At 44.1% G+C, this 22,003-nt stretch overlaps 1 protein-coding gene across 1 annotated transcript in view; it reads right to left on the reverse strand.

Annotated features, from left to right (window-relative positions):
* The window catches only part of LOC126456025 (retinal guanylyl cyclase 2), a 337,992-nt gene that overhangs the window by 67,836 nt on the left and 248,153 nt on the right, over positions 1–22,003 (reverse strand). The window contains 1 exon segment of the mRNA XM_050091780.1: positions 14,315–14,407. Within this exon segment, the coding sequence (XP_049947737.1) occupies positions 14,315–14,407 (93 nt within the window).

The raw sequence follows: 22,003 nt of genomic DNA on the forward strand, positions 1-22,003 counted from the left end.
TGTGTGTGTGTGTGCGTGTGCGTGTTGTTGTTGTTTCGTGGATGAATTTATTGGTAGAAGTAAAAGAGGGAGTGAAACGTGATGCCAGTACTTACAAGGGAAATTCCCCAGCCCCCCCCCCCCCTTTTTCCCTTCAGATTTAGTGGTAAGAGGGCCCACTGGCCAGCCCCTCACAACTGTTCACAGATCAAGCATGAAAACAGGAAGAAGGTGAACTAAACCGAGAGAAAAGAAAAGCAAACTAGAAACAGTGAACGGTCCAACCTCAAAAAGTACAATATCGAGCAAAATCAGAGCCTTGTTGTTGTGGCTAACTGGTCACGGTGTCGGACTTCAAAGTTGGCGAGATGTGTTCGAAGCTCCCTCTTCCAAATTTTTTTCACAAAATTATGAACTGTCCATCCGATCATTGACATGTCAGTTCGCTGTATTCAACTTTATGTCTGTGTCGTGGTGTAACATCCGTTTGCAGCAGCGAAGTGTACGGAAGGGACCTATAATGAAAGTTGGTTCCACACAACTACTCTATTAGTAGCAGCAAAGGAAGTGGTTTTCGAATGGGTACTGCAAACGTTTTATGACAAGGCGACAAGTCAGCCGAATTTTCCATCAAAAACGACGTCTGGTACGTGACCCACGGTATTAGTGACAGTACGTGTGTCGCATGTTAGGAATCTCCTATCGACACACCTAACTTGTACACCTGATGAGTGAACGAGATATGCCTCCGTGCCCGATTTAGATGTTTGTATGAATGTGAATGTGATCACTCCCAAGGAAATGATGAAAACATAATACACTACTCGCCATTAAAATTGCTACACTACGAAGATGTGCTATAGGCGCGAAATTTAACCGACAGGAAGAAGATGCTGTGGTATGCAAATGATAAGCTTTTCAGAGCATTCACACAAGGTTGGCGCCGGTGGCGGCACCTATAACGTTCTGACATGAGGGAAGTTTCCAACCGATTTCTCATACACAAACAGCAGTTGAGGGGCGTTGTCTGATGAAACGTTGTTGAGAAGCCTCGTGTAAGGAGGAGAAATGCGTACCATCACGTTTCCGACTTTGAAAAAGGTCGGATTGTAGCCTATCGCGATTGCGGTTTATCGTATCGAAACATTGCTGCTAGCGTTGGTCGAGACCCAATGACTGTTACCAGAATATGGAATCAGTGGGTTCAGGAGGGTAATACGGAACGCCGTGCTGGATCCCAACGGCCTCGTATCACTAGCAGTCGAGATGACAGGCATCTTATCCGCATGGCTGTAATGGGTCGTGCAGCCACGTCTCGATCCCTGAGTCAACAGATGGGGACGTTTGCAAGGCAACAACCATCTGCACGAACATTTTGACGACGTTTGCAGCAGCATGGACTATCAGCTCGGAGACCATGGCTGCGGTTACCCTTGACGCTGCATCACAGACAGGAGCGCCTGCGATGATGTACTCAACGACCAACCTGGGTGCACGAATGGCAAAACGTCATTTTTTCCGATGAATCCAGGTTCTCTTTACAGAATCATGATGGTCGCATCCTTGTTTGGCGACATCGCGGTGAACCCACATTGGATGCGCGTATTCGTTATCGCCATACTGGCGTATCACCCTGCGTGATGGTATGGGGTGCCATTAGTTACAAGTCTCGGTCACCTCTTGTTCGCATTGACGGCACTTTGAAAAGTGGACGTTACGTTTCAGATGTGTTACGACCCGTGGATCTACCCTTCATTCGATCCCTACATTTCAGCAGGATAATGCACGACCGCATGTTGCAGGTCCTGTACGGGCCTTTCTGGATACAGAAAATGTTCGACTGCTGCTCTGGCCAGCATATTCTCCAGGTCTCTCACCAATTGAAAACGTCTGGTCAATTGTGGCCGAGCAACTGGCTCGTCACAATATGCCAGTCACTACTCTTGATGAACTGTGGTATCGTGTTGAAGCTGCATGGGCAATTGTACCTGTACACGCCATCCAAGCTCTGTTTGACTCAATGCCCGGGCGTATCAAGGCCGTTATTACGGCCAGAGGTGGTTGTCCTGGGTACTGATTTCTCAGGATCTATGCACCCAATTTGCGTGAAAATGTAATCACATGTCAATTCTAGTATAATATATTTGTCCAATGAATACCCGTTTATCATCTGCATTTCCTCTTGGTGTAGCAATTTTAATGGTCAGTAGTGTAATTTATCACATAAGTTGCAACAAATGACCGGAACAATTCCGCAGTCACACGGTTTTTTCTGTACTCTGTCAAAACATATGTTTTAACGCTTTTGAAGTTGCATTCTGTTTTGGAAGTTTTGACTCCTGAATTCCTTCATTGTAACGTAGTTCACACCCGTTTATTTGTTGTTTTAATCTCTGTGAGATGTCTTTGTGGTATCTCCCCTGCTCTCACTACTCATCACATTTACCTAATGTATTCTTACCACATGACTCATATTCTATAACCAACATATAGTATGACAGTTGCCAAGATTACACAAAGAAAACAAACATTTCAGTGACCGGACGGACAGTTCATAATTTTGTTAGGAAAAAATTTGAGAGGAAGTTTTGAACATAGCCCTTCCGTTTTGCAGACGACCACTGTAGCCACGTAACCACGCAGAGCGCAGAGGACGTATCGGAAGAAACTTTCCAAACAGTACTGTAGATGCCATCAAGTCCGTCCGCAGTTAAAGTTGACGTAGAGCGCTAGTACTTTTAGTATACATTTCACCCCGTCCATCCCTAGTAGCTGAGTGGTCAGCGCAACGGAATGTCATACCTGACGGCCCGGGTTCGGTTCTAGGCTGGGTCGGAGATTTTCTCCGCTCAGGGACTGGATGTTGCGTTGTCCTTATCATCGTCATTTGATCCCCATAGACGCGCAAGTCGCCGAAGTGGCGTAAACTTGAAAGACTTGCACCAGGCGAACGGTCTGCCCGGCGGGAGGCCCTAGCCACACGGCATTACACCCCAAGTAAGCTGGACATTCCTAATATTCCAACACACCGGATCATGGGGAAACGGGGTTTGCTGTATGATTGATATTCATAACCTTTTATCACAACAGATGTTTTTTCTAATGGAATTTGCACTTTTTAATGCGTCTAAGAGATTATGGAAAGAAGAACGCAGCGATATGAGAAGCCACTTGTTAATATATGAAATGCTACCTTACGCTTAAGAATGCAATGAGCATCGTAATGCACCACTGTCCGCCAGGACAGCACAGTTTCTTCAGCTTCACCATCTCTCAGTGGATACTAGCGAGCAAATCGGCCCAAAGCCGTAGAGTGCCTCTTCATAAGAACGCCTGCCGAATAGAAATGTCTCCGAATTTTTTCATGCGAAAAGTCTTAAAGTTTCCCGAACAAAACACAGTTAAAATTGTACATCTTCGTTCTTCAGGTCTACGTTATTTATTTCTAAACATAATCACCGTGGCGAAGAGCACATATCTCCCAACGAGAGATGAGTTTGTTGATAGCACCACTGTAGATTGTCTGACTTGGTTGTCGGAGGCAGAACTTCACCTCTGCTTGCACCGCTCCAGGAGTCATCAAATGTGTTCTTTAAGTTTTGGAAACAGATGTAAATCGGATGGGGGCAAGTCGGGACTGTAAGGAGGACAGTGAAGCCAAAGCGTCGGACTGATGCAGATGCCGAAATGCTCATGTGTGGTCTGGAACTGTCATTCTGAAGGAGAGAGCGCCGTCCTTCACACACCGACACAGTTACACGCTACAATTCGGGGCCCTCTAGCGGCAGACGATTGCAAATGTGTAGACATGAAGAATAAAGACGTAGAATGTTAATAAATTTTGTTTTATTTAAAAACCTTTAAGAGCTCTCACATAAAAAAAATGGGAGGCTTTACTTTTCAGCGCTCCCTCATATTCACCATCTGACACCCTGTACCAACAACACCTTTTTTTTGTAAGTACTAGACAGAATTATGTGTATAGCTGTGTTCTTCTTTGAAGACATGTTGAATTCTGTTAAAATTACCATAGTTCAATATCAAAAATATTTTCCTGCTAAATAGACTAAAATTCTAGTTGTCCTATGTTCCACTGAAGAATAAATGTAAATTATGATATTTTCTTGTAAAAGCTTGTATTAGCTGTAGAGCAAAGTCGTTGCTGAGTTTCATGTTATCCCTCCTCGAAAATCTATTTTTCCATGTCTCGAAAAGTTTATGAAAATTGTTAACTTCTGAAGTACTGCACTGCAGTACACTGAGTTACACATGGACCTAGCTACACGGAAGAACAACAAGCATAAGACTGGCTAAAACTGGTCCCACTTTCATAATTGGAACTGTTTCCGGCGTGACAATAAAACCACTCAAGAGGTAAGAGATCGCGTGTCTTTGCAGAAAAGTCTTGTGCAGAAGATAATGAATCAGATCCAAACTCTCTGAAAGAGAAAAACTGCTTTGCTTGTGACTTCAGAGGACAACTAATTTTAAATTACACTGACTGATAGCAAGTCTGAGGCACACAGAAGACACGGTCGGATGACGATGTACTGTCGTATTTGTACACAGCATTGTACACTATGTAAATGGTTGGACTTCCAATTCTCCGTCCAGATAAAACGGCCAACAGACTGTATTAGTTTGGTACTGTACTGTTACGCGCATGTAGGTGAGCTAGTGGGCCGCCTAGAATTGATACAAGGTAACGTGAATTCGTATGTGAAGCCGCTCGACGCGAACCAAAGTGTAGAGAGAAGCAAAGGGCCGAATGTGGGGAAAATCACGGTATGCGGAATTTGGAAGACGAGTCGATTGCTTAAGAAGGCTGGCCATCCTCCCAGCAATGGCAGGCTTGGAGACTAACTGAAAAATGGCTTCTTACAGCTCTGAGAGCCTATAAAAATTTACAATCAAATATCAGTGCAAATCTGAAAACATCGGCGAACCCAGAAAAATGAGGCACATCCAGTGACACAACACTGATTTAAAGAACTTTAGAAAAGTAAAAGTTAATAATTTACGGTGACTAAGTATTTTCAACATCAATCTCTAATTAACAGCTTTTAAATGTTTCTTGCGATTTCAACAAATGAAATCTCATATGATAGCATTGCAAGACAGCTATTATCCATGAAATTCACTCATCTGTATCTATTTTATTTATTGACTTACGACTTCTTTTATATCTATATACAGCTTACTATTTTGCGAGTAACTTTATTCAAATGTTGATTGCAAATGCTATTAAAAACTGCGAACTCAAAAGTGCCCAATTGTATGTGTTAGTGGACACTAAGATAGAAAAGAGAACCAAAAGGCGTTATTGTAAAGAAGGCATCAATAACTGTTTAAACAATATTTGAGGACAATCTGCCGCGCGGAATTAGCCGAGCGGTCTCGGGCGCTGTAGTCATGGACTGTGCGGCTGGTCCCAGCGGAGGTTCGAGTCCTCCCTCGGGCAGGGGTATGTGTGTTTTTCCATAGGATAATTTAGGTTAAGTAGTGTGTAAGCTAAGGGACTGACGACCTTAGCAGTTAAGTCCATAAGATTTCACACACATTTGAACATTTTGAAGACAATCTGTTCTCATTCATCATCAGCAAACTTGTGCAGGAATGATGGCTTATTTATTTATGAACCTACTATTACCTACATTTATTGTAAATGATCTGAGTGTAACCAAATGTTTATGACATTTCTTTATTTAATTATTGTCGTAATATATTAGTTTAGTCTGGGAAGTGGTCATGTATAATCAAATGATGCCTGTAGAACATAAGAAGGATGTGAAAAGGTGGGGACTGCCTTCAGCCAATGGAAAAGCAGACAGTTGTGAAACGCCACAGGAGTCAAGTGGAGACTGCGTCTTTTCGAGTGAAGAGCTGTAGGAAGGCTTGCTGGACACGTTTACGTTTGTTCTCAGAGAAGGCATACCTGCCTTTGATATCGTCCTTTACTTAGTTATGTGGCTGACAGATTCTGGGCATGAACGGCCGCTACAATATTTTAACTTTTGAAGGGACTTCATATTTCGAGAAGTCTGAAAGGGCTCCAAAGTAAGACTCTAACTTTTGCCGCTCGATTTACGGAACTGACGATAGACAGAGAATGTGTTACTACTCTTCACATCATATGTGTTAATTTGTGAATCATCATGTTGAACTTGAACTATTTTGAGTTAGTAAATATCACGTGTTGTGATTACAAAATGGACTTCATTTTCGCGCATATTTGATTACTATTTAGTTTGGGGATTTCGCTACTATTCTTGTAACGCTCTCAACATTACTTTATCTGATAAGGGTATTTTCTGTCTGTATTTTAACTGAGTATTGGAGCACCACTTCTTATTTATTTGAGATTTCCTTTCTTAAATAAACATTATTCAATATAATTCTCTGTCGTCTGCACCAATTACAGACGTTATAATAGAACCCTTGGTACTAAATTTCTCATTTGACTTGTATTTTGTATTTCTGTATATTTTATTAACTCGCAATTCTAGGCAATGTACCGACTATTTGTCTTCAGAATTGCAGCTACAGGCTATTATTTGCAGCGAATTAACTGTGGGACATAAAAGCAGATGTGTCTGGCTCGACCCTATGACTACATGGAGCTATTATTTTTAAACAGAGCCGCGCAAACAGGTCGAAAAACGTGCTCACACATTCACATGGAATAACACTAGACAGAGAGAGATGTGGTACACAAAATCCATCACGGAGACAGGGGGGGAGGGGAAGGGGGGGGTGGAGGGAGGGTGGTATCGCAAAGGCATCCGGCATATCCAGAATAACATGCCGGTCCTATTTTGATGCGGGATAAGGCCAGGAAAAAAGAAGGAGGAGAAGCAGTAAAAAGTACATCCACATCTACATGACTACTCTGCCGATCACAGTTAAGTGCCGGGCAGAGGGTTCATCGAACCAGTTTCATACTACAGGGTGTCCCAAGGTAATACATACAATCTTTTACAGCTCGTTGCTACAACACTTCCTTTCCCTTTTTCAGGTGTGACGATTTGAAAACTGGCTGAAGGCAGGCTGGATTTTGAGCACAGAAAGTTCATTCAGAAGTGCTACTGAGTGACTGAGAACGTAACTAAAGCGCAAAGACAGTCCTGAATGAAGTTTCAGCGAGATGCACCAAAGCGCCTCACAATTATTCGTCTACGAGATAAGTTTAAGGAAGAAGGAACTGTTCAGAATGCCTACAAGAACCATTCTAGAAGACCACGATCATTCATCGGCCCCACAAGAGGAAGAGAAATGATCTAAAGGTTTCAGCAATATCCGAGAAAGTCTGTGCAGATGGGGTCTCCTGAGACAGGCGTCCATCGCGTTTTGAAGCGCGTCCAATGGATATGTTTTATTCGTAGATTACTTCACGCTCTGAATAAGCATGTTCATGAATGTCGAATTGAATTTTGTGAGTAGTACCAAGCAAAATGCGCACACGCTAAACAGTTCCCATGCAAGGTTGTTTGGAGTGATAAACCGACTTTTAAATTAAATGATTCAGTTAATCATCAGAACTGTAACTACTGGGTAGCTGAGAACCCTGACGTGAGAGTGGAACACCGTGTGTACGTGCCAAGAGTTACAGTGTGGTATGATTTATCACCATTTCGTTTGAGTAGACCTTTGTTTTTGGAGCATAGAGTGTCGATGAACAAAACCTGTACTTACTACAGGAATACGCAGTTCCACGCATAGAAGAGATGTTTTGGTATGGAGAATGGTATTTCTAGCAGCAAGGAACATCTCCCGCTAATGTCGCAACGTAAGGGCCTACCTTGACGAACACCTACCGGACAGATGGAGAGGACGAAAAGGCAAAACCGAGTTTCCCTCCACGCTCACTGCATTTGACACCTATGTACAGGGTGTTTATAAATGAATATCGGGGTTTTAACGCTTTATAATATTTATTTTATTAAACTTACAGTTATAAATGATATATCAAATGAAAGAGCATCTCAAACAGTTTTACCAAGAACCTTATAAATGTTCAAAGTGAGCACCATTTGTCACGCGGCACACATCAAGTCTATAGTTGAGTTCTTCCCAAACTTTGACAAGTGTGTCTTCAGTGATTGTAGCAACAAGTGCTTCAGTCTTGTTTCTTAATTCAGGGAGGTCTGTTGGTAGCGGAGGCACGTACACACAGTCCTTGATGAGGCCCCCAAAGGAAAAAATCGCATGCCGTTAGGTCGGGTGAGCGTGGAGGCCGTGCAAAGCAAGCCCTGTTATTGGGCCCCTTGCATTTGGGAAGAACTCGGCTATAGACTTGACGGGTGCCGTGTGACAGATGGTGCTCACATTGAACATTTATAAGGTTCTTGGTAAAACTGTCTGAGTTGCTCTTTCATTTGACATATCATTTATACCTGTAAGTTTAATGTAATAAATATTATAAAGCGTTAAAATCCCGATATTCATTCTTTATTCTATGGGACCTTGAGAAGCTCAATGTTTATAGCACACGACCAGCTACAATCAATGACCCTGAAAGCAGCCACTGAAAATGAATGTGCCGAAGTACTATATGCAACGATTAGTAAGTTCTTGGATTCCATCGCTCAACGTTGTGTGTCTGGGCCACAATGGCCAACAATTTGAACACTTTCGATAAATGGTCCATTATCATCAGTCTCTGCCCTAGGGAAAGTCTTCACATGTAGCTCTGCATGGAGTCCTGTCCTTTGCTATCCTCTTCGTTCTGCCATAATTGTGTTCTACCCTTGAACTCTCCACCATCTGGAACCTTCCAATAAATGACTGTTTCATACATTTATTCACACTATTCTAGATTTTCAAATTTTCCCGTATCTTTTTAAATACTAGTGTTACAGTCATAAAAGAGTGTATAAATTTTTTGGGACATGTCTTTCCCTACAGTTTCACTCACAAACAGCGCGCGAGAAAATGAACAGTTAAATATCTCCGTGTGAGCTTTGGGTTCTCTTATTTTATTTAAGTGATCGTTTCTTTCTATGCAGGCCGGTGTTAACAAAACATTTTCGCATTCGGAGGAGAACATTGGAAATTGCGAGCTCGTGAAAAGATCTCGCCATAACGAAAACTGCCTTTGTTTTAATGACTGCCGCGCAATCTCGCGTATCATTTCCGTGACACTCTGTCCATTATTTCGCCATCAGCTGCCCTTCTTTGAGCTTTTTCGACATCCTCAGCAGTACTCTAGAAGAGAATCGGAAAAGTACAGTGGCCACCATGTCGAAGCTTTGCTTGAGCAGCACAGTGCTTTACTTGACGTGGTCCAGTTGGAAGTGGTACGGTATACTGTTACCTCCCTTCGATCTTTGAACTGAATCATACAGTCAGATACGGGGGAACCAAAAACTGTATGTGGACTCCCAATCACGATGCAGCTCGGAATTTTTCAGGTTAACAAACACTGCCACAGGTGAGCGAAGTGATAATTGACAGATAAAAATCCTAGGACTGACTGAGGGTCGAACCCTAGATAATTGGATATGGGACAGCATCATCGTTCAAATGAACGATAGGTCGAATGTACAAGTGGAGAGTCAGAGACACAGTATTAGATTGCGATCGAGAAGATGAAAGTAAGTGATGGGATAGTAGTGGCTTTAGCGAACAGTTGCTTCCATACTGGTGTGGGTAAACTTAGTGAAGAGGGAACAACATAGATATTCATGGAAGCTTTGCTCTGGAAGGGATTTTTATGTTTTTGAACACTTCATAAAGCTGTGATATCTGTAAACTGAGGGGAAGGAGGCATCGTTTGGCTTCTGTGATGAGATTCCGACTCGGCAGTCAGCGTTCGCTACCAGCTTCGTCGAGCTTGAGATGAGAACGGCGGACAGAGTTAAGGAACGGTAAATAAGTTGATCTACGTAATTCAAAGAAAAGGAAAGTGCTTAATCGGTGACCATGAACGTATCCACCAACAGTTTCACAACTAATAAGCTTAGTTATGCCTCTCTTTAAATCTCTCACTCTTTCTGCTGTTTTTCAGAGGTGATGTGTTTTCTTAGGTACTGCTTTCGCTGAACTCCACAATAGTTATTAGATCGGTATACTGGCCGGAGTGGCCGTGCGGTTCTAGGCGCTACAGTCTGGAACCGAGCGACCGCTACGGTCGCAAGTTCGAATCCTGCCTCGGGCATGAATGTGTGTGATGTCCCTAGGTTAGTTAGGTTTAATTAGTTCTAAGTTCTAGGCAACTGATGACCTCAGACGTTAAGTCGCATAGAGCTCAGAGCCATTTGACCCATTTTAGATCGGTATGTAAGCGAGACGAAAGGCTGCACCGATAGAAAATGTCACCAAGCAATGTCAGTGCAGGGAAGAAAAGAACTTCTTAAAGTAATTGATACAACTCCAGATTGAGAAGGTAGGAGACGAGATACTGGCAGAAGTAAGGCTGTGAGGACGGGGCGTGAGTCGTGCTTGGGTAGCTCACTTGCCCGCGAAATTTGGTTGCGGAATTTATGTACTGTGGTACAACGATATCACAAACTAATCGTTTAACGTTTGTACGAAGTAGAACACATATCTGATAGGCTGCGACCGCCACAAGATACATACAGACCGAATTGTTTTCCTGCATGAACATATTTATCTGCCGCGACGATGCCACAAGTACCAGAAAAAGCTCTATTCGATAGCTGCATGTTTGCCTTTACTATGCATAGTGCGAAGACGGTGAGTAGTGATTGGCTCAAAATGGTTCGAATGGCTCTGAGCACTATGGGACTTAACATCTGTGGTTATCAGTCCCCTAGAACTTAGAACTACTTAAACCTAACTAACCTAAGGACATCACACACATCCATGCCCTAAGCAGGATACGAACCTGCGACCGTAGCGGTGACGCGGTCCCAGACTGAAGCGCCTAGAACCGCACGGCCACACCAGCCGGCTGGTGAGTAGTGATTACAGAGTTCGCTTACAAAATAAGAAAAGTGTAGCAATGGCTGCTTAGTCGCTATTTTCGAACCAACAAGGGGTGTAAGGTCACGTCCATAACTGGTTTCTTTCCTTGGCGACATTATCCTTTGAGAACCGGATAGTAAGTCACGACGCAAGCTCCGAAATGTATTTAGTCCACTTGTCGACTTTAAAGAAGTAGGAAGATTGCAAATGTACCGACAACACTGAGGTCTCTAAAGACAGAACACCAGTTTGGCTGTTCGGAGACTACGAAGGAAATCACTTCTGTCTTTGTTAGGAGAACCATCCCAGCGCTCGATTCCGATGAATTAGAAAAATCAGCGAAAACCTAAATCTGAGACGTCATGCCCGAAATTTGAACTATACTGTTCCCCTGGAAATGGAAACGAGCGTTTGGCGTCATTGGCCGGGAGGCCCCTTGCTGGGTAGGTCCGGCCGCCTTGGTGCAGGTCTTATTACATTCGACGCCACATTGGGCGACCTGCGCGCCGGATGGTGATGAAAGGATGATGAAGACAGCACCACACCCAGTCCCTGGGCGGAGAAAATCTCCGACGCAGCCGGGAATCGAACCCGGGCCCTTAGGACTGCAATTCGTCACGCTGACCACTCAGCTATCGCGGCGGACACTGTTCCCCTTATACATGTGCTATAAATTCAGGTAGCAGATTCCCTACATTTTGAAGTAGAAATGTACGTCAATCGGTTAGATTTTAGACATCAGCCTGTTACCTTCACGAACAAATATTAATTCCCTGACACCATGAAATGTCTCTAAGTTCAAAGTGATTCATCTTTTACGGCTGTTCGAAGAGAAGAATGCGGGATGCGTGTTTCTAACACAGGAATTTGTGTGTGTAGTGTTTCGGAGGGATAAAGCCGGAATTAATCACGTTGTCAGGTTAGATGAAGAACCACACGATAATTACAACAATTTAAGGCTTTTGTTTATGTGTATTACTTGATTTTCTTTGTGAAAACAATGGACTCGTGTTCTGAAAAAGTAGCGTCGAAATCCTAAACTGGCCATCCACGTCCACGATTTGTGACGTCTCCTGGCAAGACATTCACAAAATCGTTGTAATACAAGTGGTAAAAAAAGAAACATTTCTCTGTATTATTATTATTATTATTATTATTATTATTATTATTTCATTTCGGTATGAACGGTTGTTGATTATGTAGACTGCGTAAAAAAGAAATAACCTTTTTCCATTTTTATGTTTGTGCAATCATTATGGATCTATATTTCGCAAATAACGTCTGTGGTCGCTGAGTGTAGTAATCGAAACAGACAATGATAATTAAAAAAGATAACAAAGATGCATTTTAAATTGCCTATAAATAGTGGAGGTTAAAATATTACTCTCCCTGTCTTCTTGTAGCCGTCAAAGTTGTAAGAACCTGTAACGCTCGATTGAGTGCTTGGTTAGCTTCTTTTGTTCCTTATTCGAGAAAGATGCCATTGGAGGTTGATAAATGTAAAAGGTGTGTACTTTAAATTTATGTTGATTTTTGAATATAGAGATTGTTAAAAATACTTGTAACAATTTATTGCTAGCTTGCCCAGTATTTCACTCCACATTTTTAGCCGTTTTCAGCATATTTAGAATTTTTCATGAGGCAGAGCTGTGCAGCGATCGCGGGAGAAGCTGCCGCGGCAAATTCAAATTAAATTGAATGAAAGCAGTTTTCCCGCAGTTAAGCGGGCAGGTAACGGTACATTAAAATTATTTCCTTCAGCTTCCCGGAGACCTCAGAGGTGAATGGTGGATTTTATTATGTCATTTTCAGGTGGGCATGGGCAACTGCTATTACAGTATCTGTGACGTAAATAATTTAAGTAAATCAGAGCAATAAAATTTTACTTGTGTGATATCAAAGACTGCTGTGATGAAACCTGTTCTGGCTAATAATACAAAAACCAAATGTCATTTTTAGTCTCATGCTCTTGTGTTAGTCGTGGCAATCGATAGTGTTCATATATTAAAAAATCTTTTACGTTTAGCGAACATAGCATACTGTACCTTCTGTACGTATAATAAGAGTAATTTTCAGTGCATTTCAGAGTTGAAAGTAGCGAAGGACATGTTTAATTTCATAATTAGTTACACTAATGATACCGTGTTCCATTTATAACAAGCCAGATCAGGGTTACATAAAAAAGTTTGCAAATTAAAGCTCATACATGCACAACAGGAAATCCTTTAGTGTTGTTGGAATCCCCACGAAATAGATCAAGGAGCACGAAGTTAAAATATTTTCAACTGCAGAAACTAATAGTGAGAATCGCATTCTATCTGTTGTGCTCGCAACGATAAGCAATATACAGTTAATTAAAACATCATATCATATAAACTGCATATAAAGTCAAAAGCGCGGTGGGGATAACGCAACAGGTTTTAGTTGTTTCCCTTAATCACTTAACGTGAAATTCTGGATGGTTCCCTTCAAACCGCCTCTATAGATTTTCTGCAAGATTTTTGCCTATTTTGTGCGTGTTTTCCGTCTCAGGAATGACCGTATAATCAACCAGACGTAAAGTAAACTTTTTAGTCACTTATATCTCAATACAGAATGAAGTGTCGTTGTTATCTGTTCGTTAAATAAATTAGCTGAACCATCTAGTGTGCACTGGTATAAGGGGCGATCAAAAAGTTTCCGTTTGAGGGCGTTGCTGCAACGTATATGGAACGTAGCGCGACTCCACTGCAGGTATATAAGGAGCGACGCGTAGCCAAGAGGTTATTGTGGCATCCGTGTCTTCCCATCGTGTGTGCGGCAAATGTGGAAACGTGAACTAGGGCGACGTTATTACCAAATGCGTCCAACGCTTGTTGGCTACCGAAGGGCAAACACCGGTAGACATCCATAGGAGAACTGATGATGTTCATGGGGCAGCATGTCCGTCGAAAACTATCCTTGTCGAATGGTGCGCCAAGTTCCATGCTCCTGCTTCATGATAACGCGCGTCCCCCTATCGCGAATCTCATTAAGCAGAAGTTATGCCAACTCAAGTGGAAGAAACTCGAGCATCCGTCCTATAGTTCCGATGTCTCGCCATGCGATTATCACGCCTTCTGTCCCTTAAAATTCATCCTTAACGGTCGACGATTCGTGTCGGACGAGGATGTGCAGCAGTCAGTTACAGACTTCTTCACGCAGCAGAACACGGTGCTTTACCAGACGGGTATCTTCAACCAGGTGCGTCCGTGGGATGATTACCTCAACGCTCACAGCGATTTTCTCTGATTGGCATACCGGTTCTGGACTGTATGGCCTTCGAAAGGAAACTCTTTGGTCGCTTATTATACATAGCTGCACACGACTTGGTTCAGAGAATGTCATTCGCCGATGCTAGGAGTAGAAGAGTAGCAAGCGCGTGGCTTACCTGTGGACTCCATCCGTGAGGCGGTGTTGACGGTGTCACCGAACAGGCAGTAGCGAGGCATCGTCAGGCCGACGACTCCAGCGCAGCACGGACCTGCGGCATCAGGAAAAGACGTTAACAGTGAACCCGTCAAGCATCAGTTACACCCAGGAACGGCAATAGGTACTTTCAAAGATCAAGAAGAGCAGTTATTTCATTCACAAGAACATTTATTATATTAATGCTGGTTCTTCTTGAACTCGTAACTGTCCAACTACTCTCATGCTCATAAATTAAGGATAATGCTCATACATAGTGATACAACGCTCTGGTGGGCGGTTTACGGGTTTAAATCACCTCGGGGTATGACAATGCGGCGCATTTGACCTGCGGTCGTCGCACGGTGGCGCTGGCAGCAGTCCATATGTGTTAGTGCATGTCAGAGAACAGTGCAGAGAGTAAGTGTGCAGATATTTTCAGATGTGCTAATGGTGACTGTGCGTTGAAAATGGCTCAAAGAACACATATTGATGGCGTTATGGGTGGTGGAATACTAGGGTGACTGGAGACTGGTCAAACACAGCAGGTCGTAGCACGGGCCCTCCGTGTGCCACAAAGTGTGATCTCAAGATTATGGCAAAGATTCCAGCAGACAGGAAATGTGTCCAGGCGCTACAGTACGGGACGTCCACAGTGTACAACACCACAAGAAGATCGATATGTCACCGTCAGTGCCCGCAGACGGCCACGGAGTACTGCAGGTAGCCTTGCTCGAGATCTTATCGCAGCCACTGGGACAGTTGGCTCCAGACACACCACAGTCTACAGACGACTGAAAAGACATGGTTTATTCGCCCGGAGATCTGCAAGGTGCATTCCACTGACCCCTGTTCACAGGAGAGCCCGCAAAGCCTGGTGTCAAGAACACAGTACTTGGTCATTGGAACAGTGGTCCCAGATTATGTTCCGGACGAGTCCAAGTATAGTCTCAACAGTGATTCTCGCCGGGTTTCATGTGGCGTGAACCACGAACCAGATACAATCCCCTTAATGTCCTTGAAAGGGACCTGTATAGAGGTCGTGATTTGATGGTGTGGGGTGGGATTGTGACTGGTGCACGTACACCCCTGCATGGCCGGCCGGAGTGGCCGAGCGGTTCTAGGCGCTACAGTCTGGAACCGCGCGATCGCTACGGTCGCAGGTTCGAATCCTGCCTCGGGCATGGATGTGAGTGATGCCCTTAGGTTAGTTAGGTTTAATTAGTTCTAAGTTCTAGGGGACTGATGACCTCAGCAGTTAAGTCCCATAGTGCTCAGAACCATTTGAACCATTTGAACTGAACCCCTGCATGTCTTTGACAGAGGAACTGTAACAAGTCAGATGTATCGGGACGTCGTTTTGCACCAGTACGTCCACCTTTTCATGGGTGCAGTGGGTCCCACCTTCCTCCTGATGGATGAGAACGCACGGCCCCACCGAGTTACCATCGTGGAGGAGTACCTTGAAACAGAAGATATCAGGTGAATGGAGTGGCCTGCCTGTTCTCCAGACCTAAACCCCATCCAGCACGTCTGGGATGCTCTCGGTCGACGTGTCGACACTCAGGAGCTCCTACAGGCACTGGTGCAAGAATGGGAGGCTATACCCCAGCAGCTGCTCGACCACCTGATCCAGAGTATGCCAACCCGTTGTGCGCCCTGTGTACGTGTGCATGGTGATCATATCCCATACTGATGTCGGAGTACATGCGCAGGAAACAGTTATGTTTTGTAGCACATATGCTTCGGGACGCTTTTCTCAGGTTATCACCAATACCGTGGACTTACAGATCAGCGTCGTGTGCATTCACTGTGTGCCTATGCTATTAGCGCCAGTTTTGTGTAGTGCCACAGTGTGTGGCACCACATTCTGCATTTATCCTTAATTTGTGAGTATGAGTGTAGATCATCCATCCACGCGCTTTTTTTATTTCCCGATTTTAAAGTAGCAACATTATAGTCCAAGAGTTATCTCATTCACAAGAACAGTTATTTTATCCATACTGGTTCTTCTTGAATTGATAACGGTCCAACCAGATCGGCCGTCCACGCTGTTTTTTGTTTCCCCCTTTTAAAGTAGTAACACTATAGTCTAGTCGACGTGAGTAGCTTCCTGAGAGCTCGCAGCTGCAAAGCACTAACGGCTGCAGGCGAAAACAGTAGCCGTCTACAGAACTGTGACAACATTGAGACATTGCCATGGAGACGTTTACAAAATCGCTTTATGTTATTGGTTGAGGTAGGCCCACGGAGGAACAGTGCCCAGCTCACTGCAACTGTCAGGGATCAACTAACGTCGACTCAGCTATAGGTAACTGAGTTGAAAACGTTTGCTCAGCGATGGAAGAGGGGTGGCAAACTGGGCAAAAGAACTTTTATTAATGTTTGCGAAAAGCATGTTTCATGTCAATTTAAAAGAGTGTACATAACGCTATGTACTGGAGTACAGTACCCGGATTATCACCTTGGAGGTAGTGACGGCGCGGAAAGGATTCCAAGAACAACGCGCTGCTACACAACACGCCTGCCGCTGTTTTCTGCAGAATGTAAAACAAAATATAAATGTATTAGGGTCAGTCTTTGCACTGTATCTATTGCTGACTGATGTGCTCATTTACATGCGCACAATAGACATTGATATACACTGATGAGCCAAAACCACCTGTTAATAGCTTGTTTGTCCGTCTTTTGAACGAAATAAATCTAGGATTACGTGTATCATTGATCCGAAAGTTTACTGGTAGGTTTTTGGAGGTTCGTGGCATTAGATTTGTAGGCATAGGTCATGTAACTCGCGTAAATAACGGACCGCTGTTTTCCGTACGCGGTGACGGCGCCCGTTAACAATCCAGGTGGGTTCCGTAGGATTTACATCAGGCGAATTTGGTCGCTGAGACATCAACGGGAGTTCGCCATAATGTTCCTCAAACCACTGTAGCACGGTTCTAGCTCCGAGACGCGGACAATTATACTGCTGAAAGAAGACATCGCCGTCGGTGAAGACATCAAGCATGAAGGGATGCAGTTGGTTCGTAGCTCTCAGCGTGGCCTCAGTTGCTACCACAGTGCCAGCTGTAATGGTAATTAACGGTGTCGTTGGGTCAACATGTGAACACGACTGCTGCGGAACTCCATGTTCAACAATGTACGATGAACAGTGTGCTCCGAAACACTTGTGCGTGCTACAGCATTGTGCTCTTTCGGCACAGATGCCACAGACCATCATCTATCCTACTTTAAAGACCAGACAAGCCTCCAAACCTAACGTTCTGTGAAGAACCTTGGACGTTCAACCATTTAGCACCTAGTGGTAATTTAACTGTCCTACCTGTTTCCGTAGATGGTCACGTCACTAGCACGTGAACATTCAACCACCTTCGCAGTTTCCGAGATACTCATTGACAGAATCTTTGTCAATGTCGCTTATCTTAATGGATTTCCCGATTTTCAGCCCATATCTTAGCTAGTGTGAACCCACACTCCGCTGTAGAGTGGAAACCTCATTCTGGAAACGTCCCCTTGCTGTGGCTAAGCCATATCTCCGCGAAGTCCTTTCTTCCACGAGTGCTACACCCGCAAGTTTCACAGGAGAACTGCTGTGAAGTTTTGAAGGCAGGAGATGAGATAGTGGTGGAAGTAAAGCTATGAGTGCGGGTCCTGAGTCATGCTTGGGTAGCTCAGATGGTAGAGCAGTTGGCCTGCAAAATACAAAGGTCCCGAGTTCGAGTCTCCATCCGGCTCACTTTTAATGGAAATTTCATAGACAGGGCCTGTTTTCTAAGCTATTCACTGTTTTCTTTTATTTTACGTCATGAGAGTATCGGAGTGATTGTGGTGACTTATTGTTCAGTTTATTACAACTCAGTGCACTCTACCTTTTATTAAAAGCTTAACAGATGTTGCAGGGAGCGAAATTATCCTTTCTTGGAATTGTTATTCGCTCGGAGCTGTGAAATTTTGTTTACTGTAGCAATTACGTTTGTTTAGACGGTCAGGGAAAAATTTAGGGCCTCAGTAAGACTTCAAGTACCGGACTTTTGTGCTGGCCGATTCTAGTGGACGGTTCATCTGATTCAGAACAGCAGAACTAATATTACGTAGGAAGTGAGCGCTGGGGAACTGGGTGTTAGACTTTTGTACGTTGTAACTAATTATTCAGGCCATTAAAATATGAAGATCGCCACAAACTCTCTGGGCGTTATCCAGTCAAGGATTATCAAAGTAAGAGACTACCAGCCAAAATAATCTAACAAGCTTCGTTTCACTGTCAAGATTGCTTTCGGACTACGCATGATGCCCATCTTCAGATGGCCACACTTGTTTCATTACAATACTACGAGTATTTCCGTCAGCAGCATTCGTTTGCATCTGTGCTGCATAATACATACATAAAAAAAAGGTTTGCATCACCTCGGTTCCGAGAGTTCCAGAACCTGTACAGAAAATTGGAATAGAGATCAACATAAACATCATTTCCGCCCTTTTTATTGCTCATGAAAACCACACATTGCATTTTGTACCACCATACAGCGAAATATTCAGAAGTAGTGGTCCAGATTGCTGTTCACATCGGTAAATCTAATACCCAGTAGCACGTCCTCTTGCGTTGATACTTGCCTGTATTCGTCGTGGCATACCAGCCACAAGTTCATCAAAGCACTATTGGTCCAGATTGTCCCACTCCTCAACGGCGATTCGGCGTAGAACCCTCAGAGTGGTTGGTGGATCATGTCGTCCATAAACAGTCATTTTCAACCTGTCCCAGGCATGTTCGATAGAGTTCATGTTTGGAGAACATGCTGGCCACACTAGTTGAGCGATGTCGTTATTCTGAATGAAGTCATTCACAAGATGTGCACGATGGGCGTCCTGAGCAAGGCACGTCATCGACAGTTCTTATCTGCCTTTATCTCCTCCATGTCCGAGCAACATCGCTTTGGTTCACTTCTATACGCCTGGACCCTTCCCTTGTTGAGACCCCTTCCTGGCACAAAGTAACAACGCGGACGCGATCGAACCGCGGTGTTGACCGTCTAGGCACGGTTGAACTGCAGACAAATCGAGCCGTGTAGCTCCTTCCTGGTGGAGTGACTGGAACTGATCGGCTGTCGGACACCCTCCGTCTAATAGGCGATGCTCATGCGTGGTTGTTTACATCATTGGGCGGGTTTAGTGACATCTCTGAACAGCCAAAGGGACTGTGTCTGTGATAAAATATCCACAGTCAACGTTTATCGTCAGGTGTTCTGGGAACCGGGGTGATGCAAAATTTTTTTTGATGTGTACACTATTCAACCCTGTTTCGTGATGTTTTCAGACGTCCTTAAACTAGTGCGGCGACAAGCGTAATCGTGTCGAAACAAAACATCCCGTGGGTTGTTATGACGCTAAAGTCGCTGGAAAAGCTTTTTGAGTTTGGTTAATTTGTTCACATGCGCCTCCGAATTAATGGTACTGTCTCTTGGCATCAGATCGATGAGAATCAAACCCTCACAGCGCCAAAATACAGTCATCATGGCCTTACAAGCGGAACTACTTGATTTGAATTTTTTCTTCTGCGGAGACTGAGGATACTGCCATTCCATAGACTGTCTTTTTGTTTCGGTCTCACCGGTCACAGTCCGGGACAAGAAGACTTCCTCCTCAGCTTCAGAATGTGGCAGCAGCAAATACGTTTCTTCTGTGGAGTTGTGTTCCACCGTCAGACAGCGTTGAAACCATCTTGCAAGCGTAATAGCCACGAAAAACCACCGTTTCAGTTGTAAGGCTTTTATTTTGTCAGTCACGACCGGTTTCGGGCTAACAACTGCCCATCATGAGGCGCAGTTACTGAAGCCATCAACAGAAGTGTGCTAAAAATAATTTTTACATTCGCTAGTATGCATAAATAATGAAAACTAATGAGAAATATCATATATACAATTCTAACAACGGTTGGGCTAAATGCGGTAACTCAATCCTCTCGGCGGATTAGTGTCGAGGTCCGGTGTGCCGGCCAGCCTGTGAATGGTTTTTAAGGCGGTTTTCCATCTGCCTCGGCGAATGCGGGCTGGTTCCCCTTATTCCGCATCAGTTACACTGTGTCGGCGATTGCTCCGGAAACATTGTCTCCACGTTCGCGTACACCATAGTTACTATACAACGCAAACATTTGGGGTTACACTCGTCTGGTAAGAGACATCCACTGGGGGCCGAATCACACAGTAACCCTAGGTTCGGTGTGGGGCGGCGGTGGGGTGGGTGGCCTGTTACGGGGTTGTGAACCACTGAGGGCTACGGCGGGGCGAAGCTTCTCCGTCGTTTCTAGGTCCCCGCTTCAATACACAATATACACACACCCTAGAGTGAACGCAGAACGCCAACCTGCGCGCATGAAGGAGGGAGCTAAGTTAGGACCACTGGAAGTGAATCACATGAGACCGACCAGCCCGGCCGTTCACATTTAAGTTGACAATTTTAAATGCAGGACTGGAGAGAAAGCGTTATAAAGTGATGTGAGCTACGCGAGGGCTGTTCGGAAAGTAAGGCCCGATCAGTCGCGAAATGGAAACCACAGTGATAATTTGAAATTCTTTATTCGCAACAGTTAACCACAGTTTTTAGCTACCTCTCTAAATAGTCGCCGCCCCGACTTCGACACTTGTCGTAGCGTCGTACAAACTTTCATGTACCCTCGTCACAGAAAGCAGCCACCCGTGCTTTACGTCAGTTCCCTACGTCAGTTCCCTCTGTCGTTCGTTGTTTGTGCCAAAATGTTGTCTTCGTAGCCAGCGGTTCATGTGAGCAGAGATCAACATCGGAGGCAGCCAGTTAAGGGTTGTATTGTGGGTGATCAAACACTTCCCATCGAAAACGCTGCAGGAGCGTCACTGCCCAACACATCTGTGCAAAGAATCATCGGATTTTCACAGATCAAGCACGAAAATAGGAAGACGGTTTAATGAACTGTGAAAGAAGAATCAAAATAGAAAGAGTGAACTGTCCAAGGTCAAGATGTGCAAAACAAGTCGGCACGGTAGCTCAGCGTGTTCGGTCAGAGGGTTAGCTGCCCTCGGCAAAAAGAAAAAAAAAAAAAAAAAAAAAAAAAAAAAAAAAAAAAAAAAAACTGAGTTAATCGATCAACAACGAACTTAAACGGGTGTCTTACGACGTCCGCCCCGAGCAGATCAACGAACGAAAGCGAACAAAATGAGATTAAAAAATAAATGTGGTCAAGGTGTTGGACTGCAAAGCGGGAGATCCATGTTCAAGTCTCCCAAGGACCCTATTTTTTTCACAAAATTTGAATTGTCCAGCCGGTCATTGACGTGTCTGTTCCCTTTCTGTACTCCTGGAAACTGTCACACAATACATTGGTTACAGAATATGTGCCAAGTGGTAAGAATGACTTAAGTGACGCAAGTAAAATATGTTAATACTGATAGCAGGTGATATACCCCATAGACCTCTCATAGAAACGAAAAAAAAAACAAATAAATGGGTGTGAACTATGTTAAACAAAGGAATTCAAGAGACAAAACTTTCAAAATGCAACGCAAGAGTCGAAACATGTGGTACTTGAGTAGAACAAGTAGGAGATACGTACGTCTGGAGCCTCATTGCCTTGTAATCACGGGTTCCCTGGTCGAGCACCGGTGCAAACACACAAGATCTCGGATACAAACCTGCTAGT

The sequence above is a fragment of the Schistocerca serialis genome, chromosome 2, assembly GCF_023864345.2.
Source record: "Schistocerca serialis cubense isolate TAMUIC-IGC-003099 chromosome 2, iqSchSeri2.2, whole genome shotgun sequence".
NCBI lineage: Eukaryota > Metazoa > Arthropoda > Insecta > Orthoptera > Acrididae > Schistocerca > Schistocerca serialis.